Consider the following 13455-nt stretch of genomic DNA (forward strand, 5'->3'; position numbering starts at 1 on the left):
CTAGATCCTCTATCATACTTAAAGACTGAAATACCATTCACTTTGTGAGTCCAGGTGTCATATATATGTCCGACATGGAAACAAAATAACTGAAGACATAATTTAAATTTAAAATAAATATGAGAAAAATATTAATCAACTTGTTTGTAAGTTATCTTCAGATTATATGTTGCAGAATATGCCGCAGAATTCCTCAATTTCTATGACAGAATATATCTAATTTTAGCGCATAGTTTTTTTAAATTTGCATTGGAATTCATGGGGATCTGATGTGTGCATAAAACTGAAAGACAGACTTGGCACAAGGTAATTACATCCCATAATAAATTTAATTAAATATGATTAGTTTACCAAATTTTGTAATACATTTTCTACGTTGGATTTGGAATACCATATAATAATTATATTTTAAGTTAACATTACTAATGTCCATGACTTGCTGGCAGCTCACAAACTGTGTGTGTGGAGCAGGATCTAGCTCAGAAGATCGAGTATACATGTGTATATACCTGCCTACTTTGAAATTCCATGACTTCCTGGCAGCTCACAAACTGTGTGTGTGGAGCAGGATCTAGCTCAGAAGATCGAGTATACATGTGTATATACCTGCCTACTTTGAAATTCCATGACTTCCTGGCAGCTCACAAACTGTGTGTGTGGAGCAGGATCTACCTCAGACGATCGAGTATACATGTGTATATACCTGCCTACTTTGAAATTCCATGACTTCCTGGCAGCTCACAAACTGTGTGTGTGGAGCAGGATCTACCTCAGACGATCGAGTATACATGTGTATATACCTGCCTACTTTGAAATTCCATGACTTCCTGGCAGCTCACAAACTGTGTGTGTGGAGCAGGATCTACCTCAGAAGATCGAGTATACATGTGTATATACCTGCCTACTTTGAAATTCCATGACAGTTTTATTTTCCATATGTTTTTCATGACCATGATACATGTCGTCTGAATGATGAAGCAAAATAAAGTTATAATGACAGCTTGGTGCTGACAAAATAATCTACTCACCAAAAGATAAGTATTTTGTAAATTTTAATTTCCATACTGTTTCACTCAAAATATTTGCCCCAACACTAGAGCACATTGATATATAAATCAGTGGCTACTGAAGTCAAATATTTGTTTTCCTAGGGGATGTCAAAGAAGGCACACAAATGTGTTTGAAGGTCTGTACTTGGTGAGGCAATTAAACTCGCAATGAAACATATCTTAACCAACACAGGAGACATTAATCTATGTTACACCAGAGTTATATTGAAAACAATTTTTAAATTTTATAAGATAATCAGCCCACAAATGATAAAATACAGGTTTGCCGTTTAATTATGAAACGAATGCTTAATTTCACAAAACAAGCATTAATTCTGAGAGTATTGCTAAAGCAATACATGCATGTCCCCATCTAAGCTCAACATATTTCGTATCTCCTAAGTTCAAGGGCCATAACTCTAAAACAAAGTAAATCACAATGAAAGTCAAAATTGATATGTAAATCTATACACCAACAAATGAAACCAGAAATTTTTTTTTCATATCTCATAAAATTAAGTTCAGTGAAAAGTGGGTAAATCGCCGTAAAAACTATATACAAAGTTTACACTCCATATCTTGAGGTATTGCAAAAAGACGTCTGGTGAACTACATGTCAGACAGACGAATAGACAGACAGAAAAACAGAGATGAAACCTATTGTCCCCCTCTGGTTGGAACGGTATGAGACTACAAATACAAGATTAGAATGTTTGTTTACACTACAATACCTGAAATGAAAACTTCACTGATTGCTGTCTGTTGTTTAGTTCCCGACCTGTCTGGAACTCCATTATCAACAGTACAATAGTACGTCCCGCTGTCTTCATACGTAGCAGGATTAAATGTCAGTTCGTATTGGTTATTTCCAACAGATCTGCCGGTCACATTCCTGATATTCACACTATTCCAGTAATGGCTGAAAGGTCTGAAGTTCATGTTGCCAGGGCGACCATCAGCAGAGCAGATGATACTTGATGAATTATTTTCAGTTGAATTTAAAGAAAGGAAGGTGACACTGGGAGCATCTGCAAAACACAGGTGAAATAAATGATGAACTCTGATTCTGAAATAAATACTTTTATTGTTTCATGCATTGCTCCAGAGAGGCAGATAGGGGCCGATCAAATATTACGGTATGCTACTTTTGTCAAAATTAGACACTCTTTCCCACCCCCTGTAATGCTAGGCTATATACCTCCAAAATTATTACCTAATGCTTGGAGACACTCCCTCTCCCATTCACAAACAAGTCATGTGTTGGGTATAATATAATTTTAACGTACTGTTTTGCGATTTGGGAGTGGTGCAGTAACGCATTTCAACTTGACTTTTTATGGAAAAAAACACAAAGAAAAAGAAAGAAAGAAAAAAGATCTTACTAATAAAATTAGCGCGTTACGTAACACTTAAATACACCCACTCCCCGTAACACGAAATAACGTTTGGACCTACACCCCCACCCCACTGAGTGACACGTAATATTTGAATGGCTTCGAATATATATAACGGCCACTCAAGGAACCTGGCAAAAGTAGCCATTTTGGACAGTTGACAGTTATATACAGGTAAATAAAAACACCTGGAAAACGTTATTTATCCTTGACTGCTTTCCACTGCATTCTGTATGCATTGATGCAACACATACTTTCATATTCATTGCTTCTGAAAGTATACTGTACTTGCTGTGAGGCAGTCCAAACAGGTAACTGATATACCGTTCAGCTCCTGCTATGGAACACACATTCTGTTTTTCATTGTTATTACCATCATCATCAGTGTCATCGTCATCATCGGCGTCACACACACGAAAGTGCCTCTTAAACAATGTTTCTCCAATTTTACCTAATGTTAACGCAACACGATCTAAACAATTTAAAATTATTATTACTATTATTTTTTTTTTTTTTTTTTTATTATTATTTTTTTTTTTGGGGGGGGTGGTCGGGGCTAGAGGGGTCAAACACACTCGGTAATTAACTGTATCGAACTAGCACATGTGGAATTCTGAGTTATTATTCAAAGGAGTATTACATGTCCCTGTATTTTTGTTTTATGTGACTGCTAATTTATCTCATTGGCAGTTGCAGGTACATCTTAACAGAAGGGCAAGTTTGCCAAAGTGTGATGGCTAAACCAACATCGTGGAAGACTGCCGCAAAGTCTTTGTGTATAACAAGTCTGACTACTGTAGCAGCAATCACGTACCTTGTAATACACCACCTTTCAGTGTTGAAGAGTTGGATGTAAGATCAATGCAAGCATTACTGTACCCAATGACAAGTCGCCTTTCAAATGACCGACACCATCACCCACAATACGAGGAATGATGCACTGGAGCGTGTGCCTGTTTTGTTTGTACTCAAGAAAAACAATGTCTCTATTCTCAGCGGCTGTTATGGCATGTTCAACTGTCTAATTTGGACAAAAAGACAAATAGTGGTCAATGTATATTGTGGCCGTTATAAAAGGTCCAACCATTCATTTTGATCGAAAAAAAAAAAAAAAAAAAAAAAAAAATAATAATAATAATAATAGTGGCCGCTGGCCGCATTGGACAAGTGGCTGTTATATACAGGTAAAATAAAGAAGAAAATGCATGTATGGTGGCTGTTATGGGTAGGATGCCGTTATGTACTAGTGACCGTTAAACATGTATTGACTATACATATATGCAAACACACACACACACAGTCAAACCTGTCTTAAGCGGTCACACAAGGGAGTAAATAAAAGTGGCCGCTTAAGACAGTGGTGGCCACATATAGAGTCTTTAAAACATTTATTGTTTCTTGTTTTGCCGTCTGTACTGTTAATTAATGGATTTACAGTTGACTCTAAACCATCTTTTGACATGTCGCTTTGTTTAGAAAATTGACCGTTCCCAACAAATTTGCTTTCTTTTGCCAATTAATTATTAATTCCCACTTCATGCGGTGTATTATCATAGTAAGTGAATCTGCCTGTGGTAATTACAGAGGCAATTAGATACTTTCCAGAGTCTTACTTTCTTAAATGATACAGTTGAGATGTCGGGACTGAATGGGTACTAATATTCCTGAAGGTGTGAAGATCGGTTATTTGCTATACCTTATCGCTGTTGTTAAAATATCCCTTTATATAACAGTAAACATTTACAGTGGCCGCTTAATACAGGTATTTTTTGCGATTTGGGGTTCGATTTAGGTGACCACTTATTACAGGTGCATTTACATTATAAATCATTTGGGAGGAAAAAAGTGGCCGTTTAAGGCAGGTTTGACTGTGTGTTTGTGTGTGTGTGTGTGTGTGTGTGTGTGTGCGCGCACGCGCGTTTGTTTGTGTGTGTGTATATATATATATATATATATATACATACACACACACGTTTTACGTCATGTTGTTGATTTGTTTTTGTTAATTGTCAAAAATGTAGAATATTCTTTCCGTAAGTATCGTATTCGTGATTTTTGTCGTTTGTCGAACGCTGTCTGGTGTGTGTATGTGTGTGCGTGTGTGTGGTTGTGTGTGTGTGTGTGTGTGTGTGTGTGTGTGTGTGTGTGTGTGTGTCTTTGAGCCCTATATTTTGAGTTTGGGGTATGATTAGTTAATGCTAAATAGCACAAACAGTTCAGCCAAACCTCTCTGATTTGGTATTTTTTAATAATAAATAAGTTTTCTATACCCAGCAGTCATTTTCAAAATGTCTAGGTATGTGAGGTTGTTACAAAAGTCAAGATGGCGTCCAAGATGGCCAAAATGTTATCCTATTGCCTATAACTGCCTCTATAATAAACCTAGGGTGATAGGTTTTGTGTCTAGTTTTGGGGGTCAAAGAATCCATTTAAACCATTTACAAGGTTGGTTTGGGTTTATGTCAGAAGAAATCCAAGATGGCGTCCAAGATGGCCAAAATGTTATCCTATTGCCTATAACTGCCTCTATAATAAACCTAGGGTGATAGGTTTTGTGTCTAGTTTTGGGGGTCAAAGAATCCATTTAAACCATTTACAAGGTTGGTTTGGGTTTATGTCAGAAGAAATCCAAGATGACTACCAATATGGCTGTCAATTTATTTATGTTTTCGATATAACATTCTTCACATTAAGTCTATGACTACTGTTCATTTTGGTGTCTAGTCATAGTTATGTCGGGTCGATGGATTTGTTTAAACTATTTACAAAGTTGGTTAGGGATTACATAATAAGAAATCTAAAATGGCCACCAATATAGGTGTCAAATAATGGGCTATTCACGAAAACATCAACCTCTGGGTGAAAATACAAAATATACTTTCTGATTGTGGTTTATTGTTTATTTAACAATGCTAAAGGACCCAGATAACTAAACGGTACTACATAAGTCATATATGTAGTGTGTTACTCACTGTTTCAGCTACTAAATATTAAACTGAGTGGATGGGGGAAAACTTATACATTGCAAAAACTATAGCTGTATCAACGTACATAAAACACGATTACCAATTAAACAATTGACTAAATATCAATCATCAGAACTGTATACACAGCTTTTCAATATATTTTCATATTTCAGTTATACTATGCCTTTTTGTAGGGGTGGTGGTACAAATGCCACGTCTGTTTATTACAAAATGAGCTCAAACACACGACTCTTACAGTACAAAAGTCTTTGTTTCATGCACAAAGCTGAGAGAAAATTTGGTGCTGAATTATCTGTTGTTGTCTTCTGAAGACTTCTGCGCAAAAGATGAATTAACAATTGTTAACCCTTTTTCCACAAAACATGATACGATGTGATACCCACGGTAACACTCGTGACTTAATGGGTAACAAACGTGACATCCTGGACAAAATGTATTTGTTTTGTCTAGGTTTGTAATGTTATTAGTTTATGGTATTGTAGATAGATGTCAGGACTATTTAGAATAGATGGGGGGAGGGGGAGCGGTTTCTTTCTTTTTTAAATTTATAAGAAACAACGATGTCAAAAATAAACAATAATCCTGTTAATTTTGACACTTCGTGAAACCCTGTATATATCCTGTGCAAGATATTTGCTGGATCTAGCATTGGCAGGTAATGTGCAAACTAAATGGTTGAGTGGGACTAATCGACGTTGAGTGAATTTATATGGGCCTATATGTATATCTGAACAATCTTACTAACTGTACATGTATGTTGTGTTCATTGCTTAAGAAGGGTGGACTCCAACTTAGAATAGTAGTTGCCTGAGGTTCTTTACTCGTAGGATCAACCACCCTCCTACATGTATCCTCCAAGCCAATGCCCCACAACTGGTATGTGCTGTGTTATCTATGGACATGTAGATATAAAAGATCCTTAGCTGCTAATAGAAAAATATACCAGATTTCCACCAAGACTGCAGGTCCAAATTATCAATTATTTGACATCCAGTAGCCATTGATTAATAAATCAGTATGCTCTAGTGGTGATATTAAACAAAACAACATTTTTCTTTTCATTGCTTGAAAAAAACACCTTAAGGGTTGGGGTCATGTTTAGAGGTTAATCAGAATATCTGCAAAACATCTTCTTCAAAGAAATATTTACATTTCCTGTTGTCTTCCCTGTAGTAGATATTTCCATTTTAGATATTCCAGCCAATAAGGATGCATCCATAAACAGTTATACATTAACTGATCATGTTCTTGTCAGAAATCATCAAGCATCTATGCTCCAGTGAAAAAGTCACTGAAAACATTCTCCGCCCTTCAAAAGCACAGAAAGATGCGATATTCTGCAAACAAGACACAGTACAGAGAACTAGCTTAAATAATACCAGTCTTAAAAGGGTATTGACATATCCTATGAGCCCAGACCTATCTCGAATGTGTCATCAAAGCATTTGAACGAGATCCAAAGAGAATATCAGAAACATTTTTGATTAAAGGTCCATCGACGCAGGAGGTGAAAGAAAGGACACATACCAAGCTTGAATACTTTGTGTGCTATTTGTATGGGCCGCCAAACTATATAGATGTGGACCAGGTTTACTGTGACATACGCTGTGAAAAGTTGTAGACAGTACAGGATCAACCGCTCTCATCGTCTGATGGGCCTTCTCCTATAGTGCAGATCTCCCAGGCTGTACGCAAAATTTGCCAAATATCACATGCTAATTAGAAAAACAGCAAATGTTACAAAACCTGACAGAAGTCGAGTCATAGGGATGCTTGAATCTGGGATCTCGCAGCGTGACGTCGCACATCAATTCAACCTTCACAGAAACACCATATGGCACTTATGACAAAGATATCAACAAAACAACCAGTTCAGGGACCGTCCTCGTAGCGGCCGACCACCGGTGACAACCCCTCACCAAGACACATGGATCCGAACCACGCATCTGCGAAACGGGTTTCAGCCAGCAACCCTCACAGCCCGTACCATCCATTTCTCCAGCGTTTAGTGGCCTGAATGACGATGCCAGGCCTGTATCAATGCTCACGGTGGACACACTCACTACTGACTGTGTGAACTTTGCTTTGGACCACCTCATCTGCATATGGCAGGTGCGCCCTTTTCATGGACTGTTGCTCATTTCCATACCTGCGGACAGTTCTCTTTCCATGTTATAACGTTTCATACACGGCAGTAAAAACGTATCAACAATTATCTTTGTCTTTTGTGTGTCACAATAACTTGTGCCTTTTGGTATATTATGTGAATCTGGTCTTGAGGGCGAAGAGATTGAGGAACAACCTATTGAATTTATCAGTGTAGTCGAGTACATTGTAGTGATCAAATCAAGAAGTGAAACCGTTTTTATGTAAATATGTAATGAATATTTCTCTTGAACATAGAGCTGGATCTGTAAAAATCATCATCTAGAATTTCAGATTATGCAAAGAATTCCAACATTCTAGACGGATATATGGATACCAAAATACCAAATACCTTAATACCAAAACTGAAAGAATACCAACGCCGTGGAGCCAAAGTCAAGTTGGTATACGACCAGCTGTATATTGACGGACATGCATATGACCCATCTACAGACAGGAACCCTAGTATACCGAACAACCAGCAGTGGAGGCCAAGAAATCAGCCCGATCGACAACCCTCCCAGACCCAGGATAATCGCGCACGGCAGAACCCCCTCACTGCTAACAACAGCTCGACGCCCACCACAGCTACGGCCACTGCCTCGCCAAAGTCGGACACACGGGAGAAGGAGATGAGAAACGTTTGTCATGGGATGTAACGGGGGCCTAGAGAAAAAAACTAAATGATTTTTAAAAAATTGTTTTATAAGAATGTATGCTATATATTTTTGTGAATGTTGGATTCCAAATGACTTTACTTGTGAACTCGATGGTTATAACGTTATTATAGTACCTAAAAATATAAATATAGACAAGGAGGTGGTTCTGTTATTTTTGTGAAAAACTAATAAAAACCCTGTATAGCATTAGTTGATGTAAAATTTGACAGTATTACTTGGTTGAAATTAGATAATTCAATTCTTCCGTTTGGTTATGACCTGTACATGGCTTGTATCTATGTGCCCCCTTCAAATTCCACGTTTTATAAACAATACGGCTGTGATCTATTTTATGAAATGGAAAATAATATTGAACATTATTCAAATAAGGACAACATTATGATGATAGGCGATTGTAATAGCAGAACTGGAACCCAGTCCGATTTTATTGTAAATGATCAACTGCACAGTTCTATGCTCGACTCGTTACAGTACCTGTTTACATATGCAACTGACGTGCAGATGGCTCGACGCACAAACCCAGATATCGTTGTGAACGACTTCGGAAACAGGCTCTTAAATATATGCAAAAACATCTCTGTTCGGATAGTTAACAGAAGACACACAGGTGGTTTTGCTAATGATTACACCTTCTGTGATACTAATGTATACAGTGTAATTGATTGCATTCTTACAAGCTTTGAAATGTTTGAATATATTAGCAAGTATATTGTATGCAGTTTTACTGAATATCGTGACCACGCCCCCTTGCACTGTCAGTTTATGTTGTCTAAGCCAATCACGCACAAGTGCAATATAACTATAGATGATGAGTCAGATTATAATGTCAAGGACGTCGTTAACTGGAAAGATGAATATAAACATCAATGTGTGATGGCAGTACGTTTATATTATGATGAGCTTAAAGACCCCATTATTAATTCTAATTTCATATCCGAGGAAGCTGTTAATAATGCGGTTAATATGTTCACTGATAAATTAAAAACAATTATGTCGCCTTTTTGTAAAACAGTACCAAAACGCAATGATGGAGCAAGAAATCGTAAGAAACCATATTCAAATACTGACAAGCCTTGGTTTAATGACGATTTCAAACAGCTATATGGTGCATACAAAAGTAAATTGGATGATTTTAATAAATTAAAAAATGATCTTAGATATAGACAATTAATAACTGCGAAAAAAACGCCATAAGGTTAAAGAATCTATACTAAAAACTACTTAAGAGTATGACGGAAATGTGTTGGAGTATATATGAATTAACAATCCTAAAGAATTTTATAGCAAAATTAAAAATAAAAAGTCCTTGCAACCCAGTTTTTCACTGAATGAACTATTTGAACATTTTAAGTCACTGTCTGAAAGGTCCGATAAGAATGAGACAGATCGAGATGTATTTGATGCTGGTGTCAACAATACTTGTGTTTATGAAAGTCTTGATGCTGAAATTACAGTAGAAGAAATTAACACAACAATCAGCGATCTCAAAAGGGATACAGCTTGTGATCTGGATGGGCTTATAAATGAATATTTTATGGAATGCAAAGAAATACTGTTACCTTTGCTGTTAATTTTGGTCAACAAAATTCTAAATTCAGGTTATTTCCCCGAGAGCTGGTCAACCGCAATAATTGTTCATGTGCATAATGACCCAAACAATTTCCGGGGTATTAGTTATCTTGGTAAATTATTCACTTCATCTTTAACAAAAAGTTACTTAATTGTTCGGAAATAAATAACATCGTAAGTGATGCTCAGTTCGATTTTAAACCAGGCTACCATACAACGGATCCAATATCTTCTCGACACTCTATAATAGCAAACACCTTGGCTAAAAAGGGGAGGCTTTATTGTGCATTTGTTGATTTCTCTAAAGCTTTTCACTCGGTCATAATTTTCAACATTTTCATGAGCGTACAAACTGTGCGGGGGGGGGGGGGGGGGGGGGGGTTAAGGGGCCAGCGTACACTTTCTTTGAAAATGAAAAATGTCAATCAACATTTTTCATTTGGGATGTACACTTTTTTGGGGGGGGTGGGGGGGTGGGGGGCAAAAGTACTCTTTGTACACTTGTAAAAATGTTGAAAATTATGGACGGCCTCTAAATAGAAACTAGTTATGGTACAAATTATCAAAGGTCGAAACCCGGGGTAAACTATTAAATGTAATCCGATCTTTATACCAAAATGTTAAAGCATGCGTAACACTAAATGGAAAACTAACATTAGTTCACCAGTTATCTTGGCTTAGCCCAAGGGGAAGTAATTTCGCCAATTCTATTCAATTTATATGTTAATAATTGTGAAATGTATTTTATACAAAATAATGTTGAACCATACTACTTCCGAGAACTCACTATATTCTTGTTAATGTATGCAGACGATATGGTTCTATCTGCCGAGTCATTTGAAGGTTTACAACATGCACTGGATAATTTGTTCATATATTGCAATAAATGGAAACTGTCTGTTAACGTCCAGAAAACAAAACAAAAATGTTTTTCGAAATAGAGGTGTTGTTAAAGAAAATGAAAAATGGTTGTATGATGGTACATATTTAGATATTGTTGATAATTTTAATTATTTAGGTATAACATTTACTTACAGTAACACATTCAATGTTGCCCAAAAGAAACTACCTGAACAAGATAGAAAAGGCTAAGTTTGCTATGCTACGCAAGTTAGTGGACTACTCCTTAAATTATTAAACAGCATGCAGTTTATTTGACACATACGTAAATAGTATCTTATCATATTCTTCTGAGGTGTGGGGCATTCACAGAGGTGCCAATATAGAACAAGTTCATATTGATTTCTGTAACCAATTGCTCGGCGTTAAAAAATCCACCCATAATGCATTTGTTTATTACGAATTGGGAAGATATCCCCTGACATATCAAAGAATGTATAGAATACTTAAGTACTGGGTACATCTATTGAATACTGAAAACTGTATTTTGAAAACAGCGTACAAATATTTGGTAATATTGAATAACACATTAAAATCGTGTTCTAATAACTGGGCAGGTTTTGTCAAAAAAAGTTTAAATGAACTAGGATTTGGTAATCTTTGGATAAATCAGAATGTCATTAACGAAAATTATACTCTAATTGAAAATGAAGCAGCGTATTTTTGACCAAGTTAAGCAGAATCTGCTAAATGAAATTGAGATATCAGCAAAATGTACATTATATAAACATATTATAATGGATATTACTCTACAATTTTATTTGTGCAAGCACATACCCGCCCACTATAAAACGTACATAACTAAATCAAGATTATCATCCCTTGACTTGGAAACTGAAAGAGGAAGATACCATAATATTGAACGCAATAATAGAAAATGTCACCATTGTAATGTTGAAGATGAATACCACTTCATGCAAGTTTGCCCATTATTCCAGAACTTAAGAGAACGATATATCAAGTTGTACTACAGACGAAATTCTTCTGTCTTTAAATATATACAGCTGATGCAAACCCAAAACACTAAAGACTTAATTAATATTGGTAAATATATTTGTTTGGTATACACGTTACGGCACTTATCTGATGTCTAATATTATAAAAGTTATTACTTTTCAGACGCATATGTTATAACTGTGAAATTGAATGTATTACTTCCATGCATGTACGTATTTAATATCTATTGGTTTATATATTTTAATATATTATTACTTAATATGTTAGATCAAACGCATGAAATTCATTGTATATAATTATTTAATTCTCCTGTGTGTTTATATATACTGTGTAAATATGTTGTGTTGATAAGCTTGTAGCTTAAAACAATAAACAAATTGAATTGATACCTTATCCCCCAAAACCCAAGACTAGTCACCCTGGACTTAATGTTATATCGAAAACATAAATTGTCACTCATACTGATGGCCATCTTGAATTTCCTATGATGTAATTCCTAACCAACCTTGTAAATGTTTTAAATTAATTAATTGAATCCTGAAACCTGTGACTGAACACCAAAATGAGCAGGTGCCACAAGTTTAATGTGAAGCAGGTTGTATCCAAAACATAACTTGACAACCGTAGTGATGGGTATCTTGTAATCCCTAACCAGTGTTGAAAATGATTTAAATAGGTTCTTTGACTCGAAAAACTTATGGCCAGACATCAAATTTATCATTCTCGTTTTAATATGATTGCAGTTATAGGCAATAACATGAAATGGTGGCTATCTGGGACGCCATATTGAATTGATTAAAATACCCAAAGACGACCTTGGTAAATCAGGTACGTTCCAAAAGGGCCATGTGTCCCAACACAACACAATAAAAAACCCCACCTAAATACAAACTTTACAGGTTCTGCCAAACTCTACCAGACTATTAAGTATCACAATGCTTTATGCCACTTGTTTCCCGAGGGGTAGGCTACATTACAGCCTGTAACTTCTGAAATAACCCGTTGCAGACCAACATAGTGCCAAATCCCCCCAGGGGTGGATGGGGGTCTATTGGCAGCTGACAGTCTATATTACTGAATAAAGCATACATTCAATAAGGTGGTATGGAATTCACTGTTACTTACAGTTGACGACAACTTGAACGTCACTCGAGTTCACCAGGTTTCCATAGCGACCAGCAGAGACTCTTGCTTCACAGGTGTACTGACCATGCTCTTCTCTACTTAGATTTGTTAATCTCAAGCTTCCATCATGCCCCACGGTCTGTCCTCCAAACATCCAGGTCAGACTGGACGGACTGGGATTGCTGTCTGCAGTACAGGTCAAGGTCAGATCATCACCTTCCTTATGGGAGTCGTGTGTTGATAACGTTATTTGAATTCGGGGGGAATCTAAAATACAAAGTGTCAAAAAGAGTTGTCCAGAAGAGTGGGTAGAACTTTAATGATATTTCTGTGCAGCAGCACAGTATTAATGGTCAGATGTCATACAATGTACTGTTCTGCTACAATGAATGAATGAATGTTTAACGACACCCCAGCACAAAAATACACATCGGCTATTGGGTGTCATAAAAAGGTAAGTATATGGAAATATTATTTATAAAATTATGTAAAAACACAGTGTAAAGAGCTGTGAGAAAAGTACAATACACTACAAATAGCAACGTATAATATATATTTTAAAATTTGGTATACAAATCAAAGTGTTTTAAAAATTCTAAAATTAGTTTAGGCAAGAATTTAAAAGATTCCAAACCATTTCTGTTGCCAA

The 13455-nt window shown here is 36.3% G+C and overlaps 1 protein-coding gene across 1 annotated transcript; it reads right to left on the reverse strand.

Moving 5' to 3' along the window:
- Positions 1-1780: 1780 nt before the first annotated feature.
- On the reverse strand, positions 1781-13163 carry LOC121392122 (junctional adhesion molecule A-like; the record flags this gene model as incomplete). Its single annotated transcript, XM_041523484.1, has 2 exons — positions 12807-13163; positions 1781-2077 (listed from the first exon to the last, which is right to left on the reverse strand). Coding segments are annotated over exons 1-2 (451 nt in total), but the record flags the coding sequence as incomplete, so codon positions are not given.
- Positions 13164-13455: the final 292 nt, after the last annotated feature.

This window comes from Gigantopelta aegis, unplaced genomic scaffold (genome assembly GCF_016097555.1).
Source record: "Gigantopelta aegis isolate Gae_Host unplaced genomic scaffold, Gae_host_genome ctg3395_pilon_pilon:::debris, whole genome shotgun sequence".
Lineage (NCBI taxonomy): Eukaryota > Metazoa > Mollusca > Gastropoda > Neomphalida > Peltospiridae > Gigantopelta > Gigantopelta aegis.